Source organism: Acipenser ruthenus, chromosome 3 (genome assembly GCF_902713425.1).
Source record: "Acipenser ruthenus chromosome 3, fAciRut3.2 maternal haplotype, whole genome shotgun sequence".
NCBI lineage: Eukaryota > Metazoa > Chordata > Actinopteri > Acipenseriformes > Acipenseridae > Acipenser > Acipenser ruthenus.
This window is the reverse complement of record NC_081191.1, coordinates 62,244,446-62,270,640: the sequence shown is the minus strand read 5'-3', so window position 1 is coordinate 62,270,640 and position 26,195 is coordinate 62,244,446. Positions and strand designations below refer to the sequence as shown.

Below are 26,195 nucleotides of genomic sequence, written 5' to 3'. Positions count from 1 at the left end.
CAGCAATAAGGGCTTCCCATAAAGTGGAATTAGAGATCTCTGGGGTGGAATTCGTTTCAATGAAAAATTCTATTTCAGAAGAGATAAACTGGACAAATCAGAAAGCAAAAGGGGATTAAGTCACCAGGTCTTATGCGAAAAAGAACAGTCAGGGAACTATAGCTCCATTGATACAGGAGCATGATCAGAAATCACAATGCTGTGGTAGGAGCAAGTTTTGACCAATGGAAGAAGCCAATTATCCAACAGAAAGTAGTCTATACAGGAGAAAAAGTGGTGGACAGGAGAAAAGAAAGAATAGTTCCTAGCAGTAGGAAACATAAATCTTCACAGATCCGATACCCTACACTGGTCAAAGAAGGAACGTACGGCTAACACCGATTTAGAAAGGGAAGCTGGTTTTGTAGATGAGTGATCCAAACTAGGATTAAGCACACAATTAAAATCGCCTCCAAAAACTAAGTGGTGGGTGTGAATGTTTGGCAAAGATGAAAGTAATTTGGAAATAAACTGACTGTCATCCCAATTGGGAGCATACACATTGGTCAGAATCACCGGACTATTAAAGAGATTACCTGTCACTATCACATACCTTCCATTAGAGTCAGCCATGACTTGATTAACAGTAAAAGGGATATCTTTATGAATCAATATTGCTGCCCCTCTGGATTTGGAATGAAATTTAGTGTGGAACAGCTGCCCCACCCATCCCCTACGAATTCGAAATTGATCAGTAGTGCGAAACTGAGTTTCTTGGAGGAAAGCTATTCCTACTTTTAGATGTAAAAGATGGCTTAGTACTTTATTTATTTTAACTGGGTGGTTAAGCCCTTTGACATTCCAGGTGATAAAGTTAAGGGCTCTCGCCTGCCAAAACTCTTCTATTTACCTTTCACTGATAGGGGTAAACATAAATACTATACATACTTTAATGCTAACTTATGGGGTATGCATTAACTACAGCCTTATGTTTTTACTGTGATTTTTCTCTGAACTACTGTACAAAATCTTCATCTGACCACAAACAATAACTGATCTTAAGAAATCTCTTTGACTGATCATCTAAGAAAGTTGATAGGCCCAGGAATGTGCTTAAAGTGTTTTTATTTTTGTTTGTTTAGCTGAACAGAGTTCATTCTAAAAATGGACTAATAGTATAATTCAATGTTAAATACTTTATAACGTGTAATATTTTTGCAGTGTAATAAGTCTTGTTTTGTTACATTGTGCATTTTATTTAGTTACATTGTGCATTTTATTTACAGCTAATTTACCTGTATACAAATGCTATGCCGTGAGATAGGTTTTAGTTGATGCATTTTAATTTAGCATATCTTGTTTTATAAAAAAAAAAAAATAAACCTATACTTTAACCATATCGTCCTAGTGTTACTACTTTGATGCGCAGGACATCATCCTCAAAACTATGTAAATGACTGCACATTATACTCTGAAAACTACGGTAATTCATACAGCTAGGAAGATTTACAGTGTAACTATAAATTGTTTCCTCACTGTTGCAATAACCTGAAGTCACTCTTACAGAAAACACTTTTGGGATACCATTATAATGATAATGTCTTACCCGGAAGAAACCCAAAAATGTATTTGGAACATGTTTTGCACAGTGGTACTGAGGCAAATCATGGTACAGCAATGGATTACCAATACCATTGTGTAATCGTTCACACCATTGCGATATAACTGGTGTGTCAAAATATAAAAATGTTACAACTGCTGTATTTTTCAGCTAATACCTTGATCAGTGTACAGACAAAGAAAATTGTGCAAGTTGGTGTAACCTTGTTAAATCTGTCCCCTGGTAGGTGACCAATATGATTATATGTGGGTGAGCCCACTGTATAAACAGAGTACAGCAGATCCAAATGACTACAGACGTCTTATTGAATCAAACAGGATCAACAAAAACAGTGTTTCAGTGCAGCCTCGAAGCGTTTATCAAATAAGAAAAACCCTTTTACTGGAAATCTGGCTCTTCCCACAGGCTGTTAGAAGCAATGGCATCACATACTGTATACACTTGGAAGGGCCTTGTATTCTGTTTACTACTCTTTTGACTGGTTTCATTGACCCCAATAACACAGATCCTGGATTACCTGTACCTAAATTAGGTAGTCCAAGATTAGTGCTTAAACGGGGTCTGTGAAATCAGCCCTTTGAGTTTATGGAACCTCAGATCTTAGAATAAATGAAGACCACCAAAAAAAAAAATCATTGTTTGCAATCCTTTAAAACACAAATGTGGCTTTACAATACACTGTATATTACATTTGGGGTGGAACATGCTATAGTGATTGAGCCTACTGCCAGACACATGCTTCATTTTAATCCTTTCAACTACTCAGAGAAGTTCTGGATCTCCTGTGAGAGTTCAAGTTAGATGAAGGAATGAGTGAAACAATATACCATCAAATTAAAGTACATATTTGTATTAAAATGAGCACATGACTGGGTGTGTTTTTAACTCAAACTTGAATGCCTTAGAAATGTTATTCTGTAGTTTCCGTATGTTAACTCCTCAATTTGAGCACTTTAAAGGAAGGACAATTTATAGCTGTCAATATGTACATACATCTGTCCAAATAATCAGTGAAAAGGCCACCACTATTGTTAAGTTCCCCAAACACCTCTTTTCAACATGTTTTGAAGGAATGTTTAACGTTTCCTTTTTCCTTGGTGTGTTTTTAATGGCAATAAGTTCAAACCCAAACTCAGTGCAATTGTATCCTTACCTGCCACCCAAGTTGTCCAAAACTGACATACAACTCATGTTTTTTACAAGCTGTCTTCTGGTCACTGCTATTGTAACCTGTCAGAGAAAAAAAACAGACATTGTGATGATAGATACAGAACAATAGCAGCTACTTCAGTATAAAATGACAACATCTTTTCTTATATATACTCTTAGAAATCTGTTATTCTGCATGCCTTACCTTCAAGTAGCCTGTTACACTGGAGAGTCAAATTCATTGTGATCAACCAACCAGCTTGCCTAATGACTGACAAGCTTTGAGCCATTTTAAGACATTGCTGAACTACCTGAAACTATACACAATGAGAGCTTCTTTTAACCTAGTATGGTACCAGATAATATGTTTTAAAATGAAAATACATGTTTGCTATACACAGTTCTTTCAAAACTGCAATGGATTTTTCAAAACTGCAATGGATTAGCTATAACCATTTTCAATCAGGATAATTATCTGCAGCCTGCAAAATGGGAGGCAAAATACTAAAATTATTTTTTCCGTCTGTCTGTCTGTCTGTCTGTCTTTTACACTCCAACTCACAAACTAAGTAGGTTATGGAGGATATTGTCAAACAGGTAGATTAAGGCATATACAATGATTGTGGGAAACCTTTGACATTTGACCTACAACTCAAGGTCACAGAACACCAAGCCGATTCTCTGTTTCCGAGGTTCTCACCGATGATTCAATTTGGTTAAAATTTGGTAGAATTAATGAGTAAGGTACGATCTTGGTTCCTATTTTGTTTGAAGTAAATCCGTGAATCTCAAGTAGGTCAATATAGCTTCTGTCTTCGCCTTTCTTAAATTACCATTTACCAAGAACTAAAACCACTGATCCACTGGTTTCTGTAGATTTGTGAGATAAAATATTGTAATTACTCTTTGCAACCACCAGAGGCCCTCATATAATATGATAGCCTACTTTACTAAAATGGAACTAAGATTAAAAAACTGCAAGAAAAAGTAATGGCCACCTTTAAGAGCTTTATTGTAAGTTAATTCATTATTTTCTGGTCTAACTTTTCTGTACAGCATTTTCAACATTTGGGACCTGTTTTTCTGGTTTATATGCAAAACACATTATTTAAATACAGGTGTTTGTTTTTCATTGATTGTTTATATATTTCTCTACCTAATATGCGTAATAATTCAAGGAAGGTTGTAACATTTTGAGACCTGTAGTCTATTATTATTATTATTATTATTATTATTATTATAATACATGGTGAACAACAATTTTCCTATAAATGTTGGTGTGTTACAGTTTTATTACACGTGGTGGTGGCGCGAGACTTCTGTATAATTAGATTAGGTGATGGCACGAGAACTGTGTATAAAGTTGATGATAATATGTCTAACCTTAATTTGTAGAAAAGCAGAATAATGCGAGTGCTCTTGGAAAAAACAATAAATGACATACATTTTGTAAGGAATTACCTCAGCCACATGCCCTGCGTGGGATGTTAGGCCTTCTAGACATGATGGCCCCCAGAAAGCAGATGCTCTTGAGTGATGAGGAAAACATCAACTCCACCCTCCAAAAAAACCAAGCACATTTTCGACGCTGGTTCTTAGTAATAATACATGGCGTTTTCATGCAACCCTCCCACGAAATGTTACTAAAATGTATTATAACAAATAATATACACCGAAACTGCACATATAAGGCAGTCATTCTGGTGACATTGATAAATCACTTAACAATTGGTTGTATATTATTATTATTATTATTATTATTATTATTATTACAGCGCTTATGGTGAATTTTCTCAGTTGTCGTGTAATAATAATATACATTGAAGTTAACTATATTAACTTTCAATGACGAAAAAATATATTTCATAATTAGAAAATAATAGTAGAATGCATCTAAATTAAAAGTGTTTCATGGATAGATTCAATGTTCAATAAAGTACAGTATCTAGTATGACTTATGTTAAGTATTACTATAGCCTGCTCTATATGTTTTGGGTTGCATTTGACTATAATTGTTCACTTACTGTGTGCTTATTACACAATTATAAGGACCCTCTGTATGTGCCAGCACTGGTTTTAATATACGTTAATGGCTGCAGATACCAAAATACTATGTGTTATTTTATGTGCTACGTAACAATGACATCACACTTGCAGGGCGCTTTTAGCAAAGCACTGCAAGCAAAAGGGTAGGAAATACATAGCAAGTGGTATAACATAATGATTTTGTAGTTTAAATTCATTAATATCATATGATCTGATTCCTATATGTTTGAAATATTGGGTAACCCTTCAATAACATACTTGGTATTAGTACAGACAGTTTATATCTGCATATAGTCTAAAAAGTTCTCAGCCCTAACACATGCTGTTCAAAATAATCTCAATAATTTAAGATCAAAGCAAAGATTAAGCAAATCAGACAACCATCCCACATTTTATCAAATGTTATGCGTAAATGTCTTCTGCTCTTTGTATTATTGCTTGGAAAGCTATCAGTTTACATGATTTACTAGTTAGAGCTGTGGTTTAGGCATTTCTGAGTAAACATTCGATTCACTCAGCTCCTCACAGCAGTCAGTATGAATGCTGTGCCGTGCGACAGACTGGTGTTCTGGCATTCTGGGACACGAGGGACAGGGTCAGTCGACTGCCCTGCTAAATACAAAGACATATTGGTTTCAGGTGTTTCCTTGTTCCCTTTTGCTCTTTCCTGTTAGATTATGAGTGGGATATGCCCTGAATTCTGCAAGCGGATCAGTTTGCAAGGAAAGTGCAGCAGTGCAGTAAATCGGGGAACACCTACTGCTGATCCTGCAGGGGATCTGTTTCAGCTGAAGCCGCTAAGACCCATCTTATGTTTCCTCCCTCTCTTCTAAAGCAGCCCTCTGGCTTTGGATGGATAAATATTTACAGAGATAAATCCTTTCGAAAAGTGTTGGAGTGGTTCCAAGTCACCAATTCAGTGAGTTCCCTCAGCATCATTAAACAAAGCTGCAACTGAAGTGACCTGGAGGTTTCGCCAACAACTCTCTCTGAAATGGCCTGTTCTTTCCCACTTCAATTTCGCAAACCTGACCCTCTCAACCAGGTGTAAACTCCTCAAGGGCATGACCTCTAAAACTGTACAATGGGCTGCCTGAGTCAGGATGGGAAGGAAGAGTGAGCACCCCCTTTCCGAGCAGCTCTGTGGCCCACCACTCCTTGATAAATGGAGAACTAAATCAGTCCCTCACTGACAAAGATAGCAAGGTTTGAGCATATATCAAACAGAGACAGAGGTTTTGTGTTTACTAAGGTCAACATGTTTTAGGAGCACTCATGCATAGCACCCAGTTTGCATACCAACCTGACACAGACATTCACTGCTGTCCATGGGGGCCCTTATTGAAAGTGTTATAGCTGTTGGTGGTGTTTTATACCCCTATATAATGTACAATTTTGATCAATGACTCTCTCTCTGTCCCATTAAATGCTATATTTAAACAGAATTGCATATGTTTGCTGTTACTCTTTGCGTCTCTTGGTGTTGCTGCTCCAATATTGAGTTATCATCATTGGCCTTTGCCTTTTCTTTGAGCTTGTCTGCAAGCCATTGCGTGTGGATTCTGGGATTTTGAGTTATTTTAAAGAAAATACAGTAGAACCTGTCATATCTGATTTAATTGGTTCCTGGGGTCCATCAGATATGTAAAAATATCGTATCTCAGGAGTCGTTATACTACATTGTAGTTTCTTTATAATGTCCGGGCACTATAAATTAACAATGTCCGGTACATGAGTGTGTCTAAAACACCAAAGTATGGTACTGAATGTTTACAATACAAAGACAATCTGTGAAAATGATTGCAAAACAATGTACTGTAATACAGTATTTGGCAATTTCAAAAACAGTTCTTACCGTGCTTTCTCAGTCTATGCTAAACTGTGCTTGTTAAACCATAACAGAAAAAAAAACCTTGCATACAAACACCAACTGGCTTTGAAGGTGGGCAAAAAAAATCTTGTTTTTAGCTTTTAAATGGTAATAATTATATGAATCCCTGGCTTTCTTTTCTTTTATTGAACATGGTTAAAGTGGGCACGTGAAATGTGAAACTGAATTTCCAATCTCTTTTTTCTTTGTTGTCTGCAACGTAATCCATTCTGTCCTGCTAAGAGCTGAATTTACTGAATTAGATCTATATTAAAATGAGCATTGATCAGTTCCCATCTGTACCCTTCAGTTGGTAGCAGGATGTGTAAATAACACATACCAGAGATCCATCGGTTAATAGAGGGTACAATATCTTACAGGATCGGAAATGGCAGGTTCTACCGTTAATGGCAAACGTTTAGAATATATTTTTAAAAAAGGAAGGAAGAGTATTTTTTTTTTTTAAATGAAGCGTTCTGAATAGTTTTTGCTACAAGGACTCAAACTCCCAAAAGCAACTGGCATGTGTCGGCTCTGTTCCTTCAACAGGAAGCGCAGCAAGGAAAAGAGTGCGAAAGGCATTTGATAATTTATTATTAAAATATTACTACAAATCAAAAACATTTTTTTAAAACTCTTAAAACAAATTATACATACATCATTTCGAAGATGCTTTAAATGTATATATTATTTTTTGTCAATTCACTTGCTATGGGGAGCCATATTAAAGTAAATTAAAAGCTTTATTGTGTGATTTCACTGAGTGTAAATACCAGATCAGTGGTGCCTATAAACATTTTCCCTGCTGTACTTTCTGATTGTAAAATTGTATGCCATGCATTAACTTCTAAGTTGACCGTGGATTCAGTGTTGATTATTCAGCACTGTGATACCTACTCACAAACTCCTCTGTGAAACGTTAGCTAATTACAGCTAATTACTCATTTGTACTGGACAGGTACCAAGGTTCCCCCTTTTCTTATGGAAACTCTTCCTACAAAAGAGGTATTTTCCGATTACTAATTAAAGTTTTGAGAAAATGCCTCAGAGGATGCTTTGTAGAAGGTTTATTAGATCATGCACTGGAGACTGCGTTTTGATCTTTAAGTCATTTTAAGGGCGAATAGTTAGTATAACGACATTATAATTTTGTGTTGTGTTATGGCAAAACTATAAATACCACTTAGTTAAAAAATGTAATTAGTTATGAAAAGTGAGTTCCAATAGCACTGGATACAGCCTGACACAGTGCTGACAGCAACATGAGAGCCCCATGCAGATATTCAGTCCTGGTCCACTCTCAAGCAGAGACAGATGATTGTGCTTGATGTTGTGGTGTTTTTTTTTATGTGGACATATCCAGTGGGGACTAGGACACCACTAAACTCATGTCTTTGGAAGGATCCGAATGCATCCTCCAGAGATCAAAGACAGGGGCAACATAGAAATACAGACATGGGCAGGCTGTTGTCATATTCTACCTCTCAGTACAGGGCAAAGAAAAAATCATGGCCCTTGCACAAGGTGAAACCTATTCTCTGATACAATTTGATAAAATGAAAACAATGTTCTTCAAATGCACTGCCAGCAATGGCTTGATGCAGGTATATAATAAGTGACATACTCAACCTGCCTGGAGGTCACAGAGATGTTATTCAGCTTTAAAGAACTTAGTGTAGGAACCTGTGGTATAGCAAGCTGGTCATCACCAGTTAAAAGCCAGGAACTCTTGTTAATTTGCATATGTGTGCCGCTGGAGTTTATCTCTGTCCTTCATCACAGAGGTTATTAAACCTCTTCTTGAAAGTTGCAACGTCTAATTATACTAACAATAAACAAAAGAGCATTTAAAAAAGGATGAAAAAACACAGCTGTACAATTCTGTGTTATTATTCTCTAAGCAATAATGTTAAGTGGGTCATTCCTTTACCAAACAGTTAATGACTGGCTACAGTAATAACAGGGCCTGGGGGAGGGGCAAAACTGTTGTATAGTACTTCTGGTGTGAACCAAACCCTGAATTGTGTTGAAAGCTTTTTTAGGCTATAACATGTTTTTTCACACCAGTATTCTTCAGGGACTGGTGTACAAGTCCACAAAGTACACTGTGAGACAGTTTGCAAGTTTTTTTTTTAATATAAACTGAATTCACCTGTGAATAAAGGACAATGAGAAAGTATGATCATACAGTCATAAGGGAGAACTATGCACTTTTCAATTAATCCCTGTGCTGCTCTCTTGATGCTAGGTTTGGGTGAAGTTTTGTCAGGGGAATGAGAGTTATTCCTTGTTACAAAGGGCTGCTGTTGTCTTGTAATAAATTAATAGGATTATCAAATGAAATAAAACTGGGGACACGTTAAGGTGTTTTTAAGAGAGACCAGGTCAAGCAAGTTGTGTGAGGCAGCAGCACTAAGTTACAACAACATATGAGCACCCTGTACATCCTGTGCACTTTCAACACCTCATATCTCAGAAACCATTTGAAATACAGGCTTTATAATATAAACAAGCTGGTAACATCTGCAGGTACCCCTGACACTCAACATGGCTGCCATTATATTTTTCTGCTACAATAAATTAAATTGGAACATACTTTGTAGTTTGTAGGTAACAACGTGTGGTTAGTATTTTGGCTTGAAGGTTAGTCAGTTGAATGAACTGTTTTTGAGATAATGCTTTATAATTGTTGTTGTGTACAGGTTTTATTTTCATTTAAGGAATGAGAATCCTTGTAATATATAGAAGACCACATCAACCTTTGTATAAGCAGCCATTCATGAATCAGATCCAGGTGTTTTAAAAAAAAAAAACTAAAGCATGAAAAATTAACACGGTGGTCTTTACCAGAGCCAAAAAGCAAAGTAGAACCATATTTCAAACAATAGTGTATTGTACGTTGTGTTACATGAAACTATAAGGCTGCCAATCACAATTCTAGTGTTGGTTTGAAACCCAGTTCCGTAAACTGGTATCCAATTTGGAAAACGTGTGGCATATTATCAGAAACATCTGTCCTACAATAAGTTCAACCCTTATACTGTTCTAATGGCTATGAAGGGACCTCTGTCACAAAATCTTGGAACTTCCTCAGCTAAGTCTAAATATTTAGAATTCAGATGTCTTGGTCAGGAAGGTTGAGAGAGTACATGTTTGAGATATGCACGTCCATTGCAGAGAAAAGTAAAACAATGTGTTATTTGCAACATGTCGAGTGCAAAATGTCCTTATTTGGAAAAATGCCCTCTTGCTCAAAAAATGGAAACATTGAGAAGCACGTGACAATCCAATTTCAAACCACAGTTGTAGGCAAAGTATTTCAGGAAAGTTAATCTAAAACAATCTAAGAAAAGTTCCAGCCTAGAAGACCAATTATAAGGCATTAAGTTACAGCACTATTAATAAAAAAAAAAAAAAAAAAAAAAAAACACACGCCTTGGGGGCCGGGACACTGAATTTCTACTGGTTTTGTTCAAAAGGAAAAATGAACTATCAAAAAATATATTGTAAATTGTAGGGGAAAAAATTGCCTCATACAGTCCCTGTGCAAAAATACGATTGTGTAAATAATATGTGTGGGAATGTAAGGTTGGCAGGGATGGTGTTAATTCTGCCCCTGCCAGCAATCACAGGTGTGGCCATTCCCCAATTAGGTAATTGAGTGCTAATTGTGGAGTGGCCACCTGTATATACAGAAGAGAAAAAGCCTTTGTTTGTTGGAGGTGTTTGAGAAAGAGATTATGATGTGTTTGAACTGTGGTTTTTTTGTGGTTTGAAAGTCCAGTGAAGGTCTGGTGAAGGCTCTGCCCAGCCTGGACAATATGAAGTATTTATTTGTGAACAAAGGTGATTATTGTGTTTTGTTTGAACCTTTTATTTTGGCCCCTGTTTGTTTCTATTTTTGTTAATAAATGTGCGCAACAGCGCTTCACTGTAGCTTCTGTCTCTGAGTCTCTAATTCCTGCCTTTAACATTGTGGGCCTCGACGCCACCCTGCCACAATGATGCAGAACAGCAAGAGTCCAGTTAGCACAAGGCAATACAATTAAAAGGCACAGTTTAAAGTAATCGGTACAGATGTCCCTGTAACCATTGGAAATATCACACATCTTTACCTTGCCAAATGCATGTGGCACCCCTACTTTAACTGGTCTTGGCATGTCCAGCCCTATGACTTAAAGTGCAAACTAATGTGTTAATTGCCAGAGGGTAGGGTGGCTCACTTGGACCTAAGTCTAATTTTAGTAAGTCTAATTTTAGTGGGGAAAGTTACATACATACTGCTGTGGAGAAGGTCTAGTTGTACAATGAGCTTATCCTGGCAAATTTGGACATTATTAGAAAACGCCTGTCCTACAGTGCATTCAACCTTTGGTATATAACATTGATATTTGCTGTTGCTGTATCCCAGTTCTTGGGAGCAGGACAGTATGAGTGAGATATTAAAGGTCTGCCAGTCCAGTGATTTTAGTTACCTGACATGTTTGGGTTCCTGGGCATGTCCTGTGGCTGTGCGGACCTGTTGCGGCTCTGTTGCCTGCGCTTGTTAGGTGCTGAGCGGGTGGTCCGGATGTGAACCTTGGTCACCTTGAAGAATGCCACCATGAAAGGCTGTTTGTCGTGAGGGCCGTCTCGCCCAATCAAACCTGCCTCCTTTGGGTTAATGCTGTTGCCTTTTCATATAAAGGAAAACAACAAGTGGCAAACAATGAGGGTAGTGATTCACATAGTGATGCACATACACTCAATTCCAGTGGTTTGTGTGTGCACATCTGTTACCAAAAATGTGTTCTTACAACATATTAATCAACACTGGGTGACTGCTTCTGAAGATACTACAAACATAAACCACTGACAGCTTTGAGTAAGAAGGCTTTGAAAGAAACTTCTCTACCCGTATAAATTAAGGAAAACAAATTTGGAGAAGCTATTCTCCTACTGTACCTAGTTTAAAACACAAATGACGGCAAAAAGATTTCAATATTGTACAATTGTCTAATCGTATGCCGTTGTTTCCCAAAGTGACATTAAGTGCAGTGGAAATAATCTATATGATAATATTTATTATTTTCTGACTGGAACATTTCAATATAATGATAATTAACTTAGGGTGATATTAACTGGAGTGTATTAAGTATCTTAGACTTACCATTGCTGGTCTCCACACTGAGTTGAAGGCCTAAATTGTGTCTGGGGCTCATCACCCAAAGGTTACTGGTGGCAGTGATATCGAACTCCAGCCAACCCTCCTCTGTAGCCCACAGTGTCCGTGTGTCCAGCAGGAACATACCTGTCTCTCTGTAAGAGTGAGATATCTATTAAAATCCCCTTTTCTGAGAACTCCACAGCAAATAGGGGTTGTAGATTGGTCAGTCAGTAAACATTTAGAAATCCCTTCAAAAGAATGTTTTAGCAATGACACCCTTGATAGAACTGTTATTGAAGACACCAAAAACATCTTTGAGGTTTTGTTGTTTTGACTAAATTGTTACAGTTGTAGATGCAGACCTGAAACAGCAGTGCAGAGTTTCTTTCTAAAACTTTGCATTGGATCCATGCATAAATACACATCATTGTTTCGGTTTTATATGTTGGAAACAACAATCAAATGATGGAAGTAGTGTGTTATGTGTGTAGCCTGTATAATAAACAATGAGGTTTACTGTAGACCCCAACTTAACACAGTGTGTGTTGTGCACGTGCATTAGGTGGATAAAACGTAAAGTGATGATTGACTGCTTAATGTAAGAAAGAGAATAAGTGCTGTACAGGTAAACGTTAAAAATATTCATATAAAATCTAAGGTTTATCGGATTATACCCACATAGGAGGCTAGGAGTGCAAAATGAAGGCTGTTATTGTGGTCAGCCTGTATAGTGTGTCAGACAGACAGTGTACAAACATGGCCATAACTAGCTATGAGGACACTGAGGTCGTGTCCTCGGTTGTTTTTTTGCATCATCAATGTTGATGCTCATGTAAAGATTCTGGTTAATTTGCTCTGTTTGTTTGCCGCCTAACATAGATTTGGTGGTTGAACAGTAAATACCAAGCAGTTATATAAATACTGCCAGCGATAGCTTGAAACCTAAGTTTGACCTTGGTTTAATGTCAGCTCTGGTTATGGCCCTGTGTATAAGGTTCCCAATAAGGGTCCCCATCTTTTGAATGAGGGCCCGACAACATTTTCTGTGATAGAACTTTGCTGTTCCAAACATGTGAATTCACAAACCCATATTAAAACACTCCAATGATCTTTTATTTGTTTTTTGAAAGTTAGCCTTTTCTAAAATTTGATGCAGAATAAAATGGCTTTTTGGCCCTAGAAACAAAAATGAAAAATAAAAAAAATGATTTAGCTTCTGAAATAAATCCCTGAATAAGTATCTGAGGAGTATTGTGTTGGTCATTGGGTTTAACTCCTTCACAATTCTGAAATGATCTGTGACTAACACAGTTAATATAGTACCCCAGGAACAGCAGCACTTAATGACTGTGACTAATTTTCATTATTCACAGTCCTCTCATTGCTGGGACAGCTAATATACCTGGGAAGTCCATTGCCTTATTAGACAAACACTGTATGCACTTCTATCGCCTTTTAGAATGTAGCCTCATACTACACACACACACACACACACACACACACACACACATTACTGTTTAACACTGCACCCACACCTCTAAACAGTACAGTAGAATTGCATGTTTGTTTGCTTTTTACAAGCTTTCAATAACACTGGTCATTTTAATGCTTCCTCTACAACTATAAAGCACTGTTTTATTTTTTTAGTACAGACATTTAATAAAAAGGCAAAGCGTATTAATCACATGCAACACGGCTGTGAACCTCCCCTCCGCTAGACTTCAAAGTCTGCAATTAACCAGGTGTTCCGGGAATTTCATCTTGTTACGCATCAGCAGCCCTTTACTGTTTCATTAGGCATTCATTAAGGCATTTCTAAAGCTTCCATATGACCTTTTTCCCCAAGTCAGCCTACCCTCTGGTAATTAACACATCAGTCTGCACTTTAAGTGGCTCATAGGGCTGGACGTGTCAAGACCAATTTAAGTAGGGGTGCCACAGGAGTTTGGGCTGGTGCTGTATTTGAGAAATTAAAGATAAAGGGTTATAAATAATGATGACGGTACTCGCTGGATTACCAGAGCTAATTGCTATTTAAGACTGTTCTATTGTAAACACTGTTGTGTCCTTTACTGATTTAAAGGTCTGGCCATGCTGTGTTTTGAACACTTTCTTACAAGTGTTGGATTTGATGTGCTTCATTGAAAATTTAGGAAACTCTGCACATAAAGTATGGTTCTTTATAATTGGTTCCATTTAGTTTTCCAGACCTAGACCAGTTCATCAACCAATAATAGCTGCTTACATTATACAAAGTAAAAGAAAAAAAAAAGAACAGTGAATAAGAGGCATAACCATCTGGTTATAGTCCAATTTTATAGTCGAAAATTAGATTTTGAGGTCCACACTAAAAGAGAAGTCAGTACCTATCTTTATAATGTATTTTTAAATTACAAAATGCCTAAAACGTGAAGCTACATGCCACTGTACTCAATCCAATTTACATAAAACACTATCAAAATCAAACACGCAATCAGAATGACTGCATGCTGTTGAATAGTTGCATTTCTGGAAACAGAACTCACATTCAGCTGGTGACACAAAAAAATTAAAACCTGCAGGTGAGGCAGGCAACTAGTGAGAAAAACGAAGCAAGAGATTAGACAAGAAACCTAACTGCACATTAATTGTAGTTATCAATCAACAGTAGCTTGGTAAATGTAAAGCCTTCACCTCATGTTGCCTGTGCATTTACCACCTCCTGCCCAAACTCCTCCTCACCTTTGGCCTCGCAAGAGGGGGGTTAGCAGTCTTAACGTCAGCCACGAGATTCAATGTTCAAGCAATATGTAAAAGTCGAAGCCGAATGCCAAACAAGCAAGTAAATGACGAATGTTGAAAATATAAAATGTCATCTGTCATCATAATCTGTTAATAAAACATTTTATATTGCAAGAGCTGTCCTGTCTGAAACATTAATCAGACTGCTGTAATTATATGCTGTGTGCCCTTAACTGATCAAATGACTGGCAGTAGGAAAAAGTATTTGCAAAGCACATAAATGTCTAAAGCACACTGTCTTTTACCACAGCATTAAATGAATACTTCCCTTCTTGGTTGTCTAACAGGATTTTGCCATTTAAAAACATTGAGAATGAGAGATAATACCTAAGGAAAATATTATATAATCCACCTGGTTAGCTGAATTAAACTAACCAGGTTAGCTTCAATAACCACTTAGTACATTATAATCTTTTGTGTGAGATCCATGTGCTAAGTGGCTTTTTCTTACTCAATGTGCTTATTATTAATTCTGAGCTATAATCAACTAATTATATTTAGAATTCCCAAAGTATACAATTAATACCTTCATCAACAGCTCTGGGTCACATCAGTGTTGTGTGTGTGTGTTGTTTCTAAAATAAGTAATTTCTCATCCTTGTTAAAGATAGGGCTGTGCACAGTCTTATCGGGAGGTATTACGCTACAAACATTTTACTTGACTTAGAGCAAATTACAGACACTCCCAGGATTCTACCAGTCTTTAAACGACTACAATAACAGAACTTCAAAAAGATGAAAGGAATGATCACGCTCCATTAGTGGTGTAAAATGTATGCTCAACAACCTGCGTCATACGTGCTGCATTATACTTTCTGTATTTGAAAGTTCTAGGATAATTTTACTGTAATGCTCTTTATCATATCTAGTCGGAAAGGGACTACCGGTATGTTGTAAATTGATATTGTATTACACTGCATTGTAAGGACATTTTGCATTCTTTGTTTGTTTGTTGGTTTTTGTTTCCCATTGCTGAAACAAGAAGAACTAATGTCTAACATTATGGGTACACAAGGAGAGTAAACAGTACAAACTACTGTGTCTTGAATCTTATACTCATAACAATCCAATAAAAAAAATACTATTTAGGAACATTAGAGTTTTGACTTAAAACAAACATGTAACACCAATCGCTGTTTCTGCAACCCAAAGTAACAACACAGACCTATTCTTAATTAGAGCTGAGTTGAGAAAGGGCGTTTTAGGTTGTCTGAGGATTGTGTAATTGTCATTAACCAATGCAAAATAAAGAATTTTTGCTTAACTGGGATTTTTTGTCCCAATCCAACATTACAGATGTGAGTTGCCAGAGCCATCAGTTAGTGTTAATATAGTTAAAGGAAGCTTGATGAAGGAAGCCATATAAATGTCCTCATGGTGTATAATATAGAAACAAAAACATCCTTGCATTTAAACACCAAAGATGAAATACATGCTGGCTATACTGGTACCCCACTCCCCCATACACAACATATTTAATTACTTATTTGGGTGGGTGGAAGAGAAAACTGAAATTGTACATATTGTACATAAAAAAAGTATTAACAAGGACAAGTACAATTTAAAATATCATATTCCCATATTCATCCCATTCTAAATGGTACCATCCTCAGAGGTAATTTACAAGGGAAAGAGAAAGAGAAAATAAGAGTGAATATGGAGAGATGTATTGCAGCTCACTTTCCGGATATTTTCATGCCCTCTCCAATGCTAGTTTTAACCAGACTAACAGAGCAAACTTCAACTTGTGTTTTATAGCATGCAGTAAATTTTAATGGGGTATTCGAAAACTTTAATCTCCAATCACTATACATGTTTTTTTTAAAACCACCTACCACCAGAATACACAACAATGTTCCTCACAGTCAAGCCATAGCTAATCTTAATAACTGCATGGCTGGAAAATCTGACAGGAGTTAAGGTTTGTTATTTGTTTATTTAGCAGATGCCTTTATCCCAGGCGACTTACAGAGACTACGGTGTGTGAACTATGCATCAACTGCAGAGTCACTTACAATTACGTCTCACCCGAAAGACGGAGCACAAGGAGGTTGAGTGACTTGCTCAGGGTCACACACAGTGAGTCAGTGGCTGAGGTGGGATTTGAACCGGGGACTGCCTGGTTACAAGCCCTTTTCTTCAATCACTGGACCACACAGCCTCCACAGAAAAGAAAAGGTGATCATTTCTAAATAATATTTTCTAAATAGGTATTGATAGATGCATACAAAATTTACCATGCCATGCTATTTGGGAACATACAGTGAATGCTGGTGGTTTCTGCCCATCTTACATAAAATAAGATACTACTGGTAAGGGATTCATGATTGGGGAATCTGGCATTGAGGATTCCCTTGCCATAACTGCTATGTAGATTTTGGTATTCAATCTTCACAGGTTTTATACTGCGCAAACACTAAGCAAAGTCTGTTTGTTCAAAAGACATCCTACCTGCCCTTGTGTTCCTGTACCACTTGATAGATGCTGATGAGGAAGGTTTCATTTTTGAAGGCATTGCTAACACAGTCCTTGTAGATGCGAAATTCTGAGGCTGTGACAGCCTCCCCCTCTGGAATCTGAGACAGGTTGAATTTAAACTCCTTGTGATGCCGTCGGCGAGGTGAGAACTCCCTGTCGTACTCCACTGGTAAAAAAACAAACAAACACAGAAAACAAAAACAGTAACAGTCAATCAGAGTGCAAGGCTCTTCTACCCCGTTGTCATAGCAAATACTCTTGCTACCCCTCTATCACTGGTATTTACAGTACAGTGTAATACTGTATGTTTTTATTTCTCAATGTACAGGAGTTGTATTATAACTCTGATAGAAATAATTTTACAGTTTTAGAGTAATTATCCATCAATTTCACAAATACCCCCTGTTCCCAGTTAGTTTAGATAATATAGGTTTCACTGTACTGTACTCAAAAAGAAGACATTGAAAGGACTTCTCGTCAAAATGTCTGTCATTTAATTTACTACGTTTATTTTAGTATTTCTAAAGAGATTCAAACAATGTATTATTTTACAACAGGGTAGCTGATGAATAGATTCAAGACCAACTTGAAATACATTTAATACCTTTCCAAATCGCACTGATGGAGGACGTTTCCAAATGAATATCTGATGCAAAGGACACAAGAGGCCGGTTTTAAACCTTGGACTGCAGAAAAAAAAAGTCTGGGAACTATTTACATTATCAGGGACATATTGGAGGTAGATTTATTTATAAATGGCAGCTACTGTATACAAAAAATGAGATGCTAGCTTTGACTTGTGTAGCGTCCAGTTGCAGATTGGATCATAGACTGTAGATTGAACTGGCCTTAGCCCCATTTTGATATTAGAATTAGATTTTGGTTTAATGGAGCAGCTGGAAATGTGGCATATGTGACCTTGATAAATAAAGCCTTCTGTCTGTGAAATGATGTACTTGTACTTGATGATTTTGGTCACATGTTCGTGAGACCAATACTGTTTCTCATGGGCAATACAACTGAGAAATGTTGTATACCTACAGATGTTTTTTGACCTAAGTTGTTTGAATAAAAATATAAAAATATTCATGATTGTGTTGAAAAATATAATGCCACAATAAATACAACACTGGACACAGCAAATGTAAAGCCACACAATTCTTGTAAACACTATAAAGGAAGACCAAAGGCTCAGGAAAAATATCACAAAGAAAAATATGCAGTTACATTTAAACATTGAACCTTATTGCATTATCTAATAGCTGCTTCCTCAAGAGGCACAGTCCAGCCACAGTTCAGTCAAGCTGGTAGGAGTTAAATACCCAGGTCATTAGCAGGGATTCGAATCAGTCACCTATTGGTTCTAATGCTCCACCAACCCCCAGTTGTGAAAACAGTGATAAGCATCCATTTGTCTGACGCAACAAAATAACCTTAAATACATTTTAATAAACCTGCAAGTCAATTTCAAAATGAAGGTAATCATAGCCCAACACTATTTTATTTTATAGGAAACACTTTCATATGGGTAGTAGCACACTTAAAGCGAACTGAGTAGCTATAAAAAACAAAAAAAGGCTTGCAAAAAAAAACAGCCTTTCAAGCAGGGAGATCTTCCTTCCATGGCTCATCTTTCAGAATTTATGAATCAAATGTTTGGCGGTCGGTGGCTATGGTCAGTGGTCAGCTGTGGCACTTACAGTCAATGTTTTCCATAGTATCCCGAGAGGAGACCAGTGGCCGTCTGAATTTAACTCCTAAACCACATTTCGTCTTTTCCGCCCACCCGCAACCACAAAGAAAAACAGCTCTGAACAAATGCATTTTTCTCCACTGATCCATGGAAGTATGAGCATTGCAGAAAGCGAGAAGGGAAAACACTGCACAGCAGTACAAGGCCACTAAACACTGACTGACACTAAATTGGATAATCTACTATTTCAAAAGCAATACACATGTCATCCCAAACTAACAGCAGAAATATCAATGTCATGCTTTATTTCCTGTATATACCTTTGAGGTATAACACTCTTTCCATACAATAATAAATAAATACTTAAATCAGGTATCTGTTTCCCACAGCCATTATCTTATACTACACCATCATCTGCGTTGTGACTATAGTGGGTCAATATCATGTTGCAGACACATTTAACCTGCCTCAAAAGGTTTTAAATGTGAAGCTAGCATCTCAAATCATTTGGTTAAAAACCAGCCTTGTATAAATCTAGACCATACTCCACCCCTTTGACTGATGTCACTTGTCCAGCAGCCTATAGCGCTCAGTCCTAAATTAATTCCATATGTGCAACACCAGTAATTGATACAGAAGGTAACACTATAATAAAGCAAACCGCAGGGCTTCAATTTATAAAAAGGGCTTCACCTGAATGCAGTCCAACAAACATCCCAGCCAGGGGAGTATAGCTCCATGAACTGCCAGAAGCTCTTATTGTATTACTTGTATTGTAACACTTGAAATGTATTTGCTTACGATTGTAAGTCGCCCTGGATAAGTGCCGATGTTATGGGGAAAGGTGCAGGATATCACCTCTGAGATTATGACCCCAGCACCACTACAATATATACAACATTTCTCTATGTTGTACCACATGTTTCTGTTCAGTACAGTTTCCTATACTCTATGATATCAATGTGAATTGTGTTTTTAAGGAGCAGGTATAAAATGATGGTGATGTAGGGACAGACAAAAGTGGTAGTCATGGGCAGCAGTGTGGAGTAGTGGTTAGGGCTCTGGACTCTTGACCGGAGGGTTGTGGGTTCAATCCCCAGTGGGGGACACTGCTGTTGTACCCTTGAGCAAGGTACTTTACCTAGATTGCTCCATTAAAAACCCAACTGTATAAATGGGTAATTGTATGTAAAATAATGTGATATGTGAAATAATGTATAATGTGATATCTTGTAACAATTGTAAGTCGCCCTGGATAAGGGCGTCTGCTAAGAAATAAATAATAATAATAATAATGTCAGTGTTTTCTATATTTCAGTTTGGGCTAAATAAATTACTTTTAATATCAGCAAGTACCTCAAAAAAAGCATGCTATGTTCTAAACAGTATCATGTTTGTCTTTACAATTTGGAGCAGTTATGAATAACTGAAATTAATAATATATGATTGTCAACATAAACATATTGAATTACAGTATATCCAAAGCTTATCAATGACCTGCTCACATTTTCAATACTGAGAGCTTGCTCAATATACCAATATATCATTTAAGGTGGACTGACAGTGAACAAAAGGGTTGGGGCTTCAGTCTGAAGTGGAAAGGTGAAAAGCAGCTTTACCTCCCCATAGGACGTGTTCTTACTCCTTTAGTAACTTACATTTATTCTGGCATCAGCCTCCGTGAACCAAAGCTGTTAAAATGCTTACAAAGCTGTTACTATGTTTATAAAGAAATGCAGCCAGCACTTTATACAGCCAGTTAAATATCCACTTAGATATCCCGACACCCCATGCAACAGTTGGACGGGCAGATTTGAAAGCAGTCTCCAATGGTTACACCAATAAAAGCTGGTGCCTAAGGCATTTTAAGAATTCAGATGTGTTTATGTAATTATACTTCAACGCTCATTGGTTTTTTGCACATTTTTTATAGCTCCTAAGGGAACCAAATAACACATGCAAATCACTCCCCTCGGTCACTAATTGCACAAGGACTTATAATTAAAGGCTATGCTTAACTTTTATTTTTAGGGATGTAATTAAGGTCCACAGGTCCAGGACTTAATATATATCTGCTTGAGATTTAGTGTTTTCCAGCACAGTTTGATTGCACATTCAAAATATAATTTTTCAATGAGTACATTCAGGTTTAAAACCAGATGGTATACAATATATTGTATTGCACAGTGCTGCCCTTTTTAGTGTGATGCGCTTCAGGCTTCCTAGTGCTAAAAGTTTAAGACTTGGCTGGAGACCAAATTGCTAGTTTCCACCAATATCAAAAACAGAAATGTGACCTGATATAACTTGGTTCTGTATACACAGTAGGTCATTTCCATGCTTTAACCCTTTCTACACTGCATGCAAGTTCACTTTTTACTATTGTATAACCCTTTGCAAAAAGTTTGCAGTACAGCCAAAATTGTATATTGTTATTCAATTTGATGTTACAGTACCACAAAGGAAATATAATTTGACTCCTCTCTGATTACTGTAAGTGCCATCTAATTTTTACTGTAAATCCTTTTCAAAATGTAAACAGAGTTAAAAATACAGAAATAAAGTAACCAGTAGTACTGTACTGCCTGGTCAGCCAGTACATATAACAACATTTTCGCCACACTGAACTTATACCCTTATATGTTTTTTGCAGCTCATAGAACTTTGCTCTTTAAAATTTTTTTGAGCAACTGTTTTCCTGTACTGATCTCGGTGTTTGACCAAGAAGCAAGATCAAAAGTAATGCACAAAGGAACGATTGGGTCATTTATGGAAGAATTCCAGTTATCCAGTATAAATAAGCCCTTACAGTAAAACTGGCTTTAAAAGGACCCACAAGTATCTCACTAGATTTTTCAGGCATGAAAAACATGTCTGTAAAGCCCCAAAAGATTACTTAACTGAATACATAAGACCACGTTTAAAATAAATAAATAAATAAATGATTGACTTTAGAACGTACTGCTTATACTGAAATTATTTTAGAATTAATGTCCAACATATTGGTCATTGTCCCCTACACAGCATTGATGAAAGACAAGGTAATTTATATATATATATATATATATATATATATATATATATATATATATATATATATATATATATTCACTGCATAATTACAATTACAAACTATTGATCCCGATCAAATACATCTTACTTGTCTGAGCCACAGATATAGTTCAGTGAAGCACCACCATTATTATTACAGGTGCAGCTGTGGGCAATGGGACTGTGAAAATATCATCTGAGCTTATAAACCATGTAAGAGTTTGAGAATGCATAACCCAAAAGGCATGTACACGAAGCTTATTATTAGGGTAGCAACACAACAAAAAAAGAAAGGAAGCATTGTTTAAACTTAACGATTTCTACTGTATCAGGAACAGAATCAGCTGGGAGTGGAACTGCCCATACCTGTATGTCAGTAACTGCCCATACCTGTATGTCAGTAGGAGATTTCATTTTCATTCCTTTGCAGAACACAAGCATGCTGGGCATGAAAAGTATGTGGTTGAAAATAACTGTTTCAAGCTACCAAGATTCATAGATGCAGAACAAGGCAAGTATTCAGATTCTGAACATAGGTAGGTAACATATGATATAACATAACTTGTAAGTAACATATTTAGTCTTATAACAATACAAAATGACCCACATTTTTAAAACAGTATATAAAAAAGGAAACCACAAACTATACTTTAGAGTACAGCCTCGTTATCTATAGTATACAGTCGGGTTGTACATTTTTGTTGCATAGTACGCATTGCCTTTGTTGTGCAGAAGATGACCACTCTACACTGAATTGAGTTTAACCATTATATAGAGTATATGTAATAGATGCATTATATTTTGGTGAGTTTCAGAGACTGGAGTGGTCAATTACAACAAACTAATTAGTGCGGTACTATCTGCAGAGCATTCCCAGCTCTGTACTATTTTAGTCAGGGCGGGCCTTAGGTCAAGGTGAGCAAGGCAGCGGCCCATGGCCCCACATCTAAGGGGGAACCGCTTCGCGTCACAAATTGTACGACGTCTTCAGAGTCGAAACAGTCTCACCAGTATTATGTCGGCCCCTCGCAAGTACGAGTCAGGCCATTGTAAAAGGAAAATAAAAAATAAAAAGAAATTAAAGTCAAGCAGTAACAAGGAAATCATCCGCAATCTTGTCTGTGTTCAATTTTCTTGCGTGTTCTTGTTCTATGCTCAACAAGGCTAGACCCGATAGTCTTTCTTGATACTTGGTACTTCTGGTGTGTATTCTGATCAGCTTAAGTTTAGAAAATGATCTCTCGGCAGTGGCAACAGTGACAGGAATAGTTAAAAACAAAAACCATGCTGTGCAGACGTCAGGCGAAGAAGACAACAAGGCAGTGTTTTCAACAATGAAAAGATGGGTTATCTCTGATTGAAGTAAGTTTCTGAATGTTATCCTTTAGTGATGCTTGGAAACATGGAATTTGACTTGGAAATGATGGCTATCTGTCACTGCTGTACGTTTGGAGGAACTCTTCTGCTTTGGCAAAGAGCTCATCATCTGGCATAGAAACCAGGGAATGTGGTTGTAGAATCTTTGAACAATCACGTCCATGCCACGGAATTGGTTTACCAGCTGCTGCGTTACAATGTCCAAACAAGAATAAAACACTATAACTTAAAAATGTTCCTCTGGATCTGTTAGACTCTGATCCTCACTTAAATCGTGAAATTGTCGTTTCACTTTTCAGACTCTCTTTTGTTCGAGTTTGCAGTCAATGCCCCATTTTAATGCAAGGGAAACCACAGTCTCCCATGCATTCTCAAAGTTGTTGCTATAGGCTGTCAGTGTTTCAGCGGCACTTTGAATCAGTTCTGCAGCTTTCATTAGATCAAATTTTTCTTGCTGTAACATTTTAGACACAATTCAATTTCTAAAATGTTACACTGCAGGACTACAGGAAAAACAAACTGGAAACACTCAAGCTTCTTTTTAAGCCTCAGTGTTTCAGATTCATCTTTCTCTCTTGACATAAGAATGATCCTCATCAGTGCTTTCAGTATGTCGACTTAGCAAAAACGCAAGGCTATCAGAGACTCATAACGGGATGACCAACGCTTTGGACAGGTGCACCCCTGACTCACTCGTGAAAGAGGAAAGAATTACCCAGCGTTTAACACTGTCAGCAAAAAACGTAAAGTCTTTGCGCCACATCAAAAAAACATGACACTTCATGAATGTTCACAACTGCATCATTTAGCACCAAATTCAGATTCTGTGCTGCACAATGTACATAAAGCACATTTGGCTCTTTTGCAGTGATTCAAGCTTGTACATCTCTGTAAACGCCGCTCATTACTGCTGCTCAATCAAAGCCTTGTCCCCAGCATTTATTTAATTCCAAACCTTTGCTCTCTATGTACTTTAGAATTTCAGATTCAATCCCTGAAGCACTTTGAACCTGAATTTCAACAAAACCTAAAAAACATTAATTTATCTTTACAGCAGTTGGTGTGTCATTTTCATATTCAACACTGACGTACTAATGTCTTTAGTTGTATCCATTACAATTGAAAATAATGGTGCTTGTTTTATTTCATTGACAATATCATTTTCAATACTTTTAGACATAATCTCGATAACTTTGTTTTGAATTCTGGGTCTTAGGTATTTCATTGTGTTGCTTGGTAATTGTATGAGCTGTTTCAGCATTGGATCGTACTCAGTTAAGAGCTCAATTACAGACAGGAAATCACCTGAATTTCCACTTCTGAGAGTCTCTCCGTGTCCTCTAAAAGGTAAGCTGCACGTAGCTAAAGTTAAGGTCACATAAACTACTTGCTTCAGAACTTGCCTCCAAAAGTTCAGTTCTTTCTGTATTTCTGCTTCATTGTGTGCATCCACTGTCCAATGAAGTCTCCAGTGATCGTATACAACACATGCATCTTTATAAGAACATAAGAAAGTTTACAAACGAGAGGAGATCCCAGAATCTCATCAAGCAGCTTCTTGAAGAATCCCAGGGTGTCAGCTTCAACAACATTACTGGTGAGTTGGTTCCAGACCCTCACAATTCTCTGTGTAAAAAAGTGCCTCCTATTTTCTGTTCTGAATGCCCCTTTATCTAATCTCCATTTGTGACCCCTGGTCCTTTTTTCTTTTTTCAGGTCGAAAAAGTCCACTGGGTCGACATTGACAATACCTTTTAGAATTCGGAATGCTTGAATCAGATCACCGCGTAGTCTTCTTTGTTCAAGACTGAATAGATTCAATTCTTTTAGCCTGTCTGCATACGACATGCCTTTTAAACCCGGGATAATTCTGGTCGCTCTTCTTTGCACTTTTTCTAGAGCAGCAATATACTTTTTGTAACGAGGTGACCAGAACAGAACACAATATTCTAGATGAAGTCTTACAAATGCATTGTAAATTGTATTGTATGCATTGTCACAATATATCCGAGCTTCTTGTTGGCCTTTTTTATAGCACATTGTTTAGATGAAGACGAGTCAACATAAACTCCTAGGTCTTTTTCATAGATTCCTTCTTCAATTTCAGTATCTCTGATATGATATTTATAATGCACATTTTTATGTACACTTTTCTCTATTAAATGTCATTTGTCATGTGTCTGCCCAGTACTGAATGCTGTTTAGATCATTTTGAATGACCTTTGCTGCTGCAGCAGTGTTTGCCACTCCTCCTTTTTTTTATGTCGTCTGCATATTTAACAAGTTTGCTTACTATACCAGAATCTAAATCATTAATGTAGATTAGGAATGGCAGAGGACATAATACTGATCCCTGTGGTCACCACTGGTTACATCGCTCCATTTTGATGCTTTTCAGAAGTTTTTGAGAGGTTTTGTGTGCCTGTATTTTGGTTGATAAACCTTTCCAATTACAGATTCCTTTTGCCCAAGGAGGCTCAAATCCTAATTTGCTATGGTCCCCAAAAAATCAACAGGACTCACAGTATACATAATCAAGTTCAGGTGAATAGCAGTCATGTTATACGCAATCGGACACCTGCTTTTGTTGTACGATTATAATAATGTTCTGAAAAGCATCTCCCACCTTGCTCTTCCTTAGGAAAGGTCCTTTTGGTTGGCATGATCCACGATCTATTATAAACCGCTTCACTTGGTGATCGCTAACATCAATAGGAAAGTTAGCCCTATCTGTTGGATATTCCGCTCCTTTAGGTAAGTTATCAATCACAACTTCAGCACTGTCATTTTCTACTAGTACTCTTTCAACTTTTGCTTGTTCGTCATTCTTTGTTTGCACGTCGTTTTTTTTTCGCTGCTACTTGCAGTTGTATCGGGCTTAGACTGTTCCGTAACCTGCCCCCCAACGTTCCCGTACTTCCAGATTTAGGACTACACCACTGCTCATGATATGGTTCCGTAACATCAGCAATACGTTTTGCAGAACAAAAAACAGTAATCTAAG

General features: G+C 37.2%; 1 protein-coding gene across 2 annotated transcripts in view; it reads right to left on the bottom strand.

The window, feature by feature from the left end:
- Positions 1-26,195, bottom strand: part of LOC117394425 (bone morphogenetic protein 7-like) — an 87,726-nt gene that overhangs the window by 8,193 nt on the left and 53,338 nt on the right. For both annotated transcript variants that reach the window (XM_033992685.3, XM_059014737.1), the window contains 4 exons: positions 17,044-17,236; positions 11,815-11,963; positions 11,141-11,338; positions 2,754-2,830 (listed from right to left, as the gene is read on the bottom strand). In XM_033992685.3, coding sequence (XP_033848576.1) covers positions 2,754-2,830; positions 11,141-11,338; positions 11,815-11,963; positions 17,044-17,236 — 617 coding nt within the window. The remainder of the gene's footprint in view (positions 1-2,753; positions 2,831-11,140; positions 11,339-11,814; positions 11,964-17,043; positions 17,237-26,195) is intronic.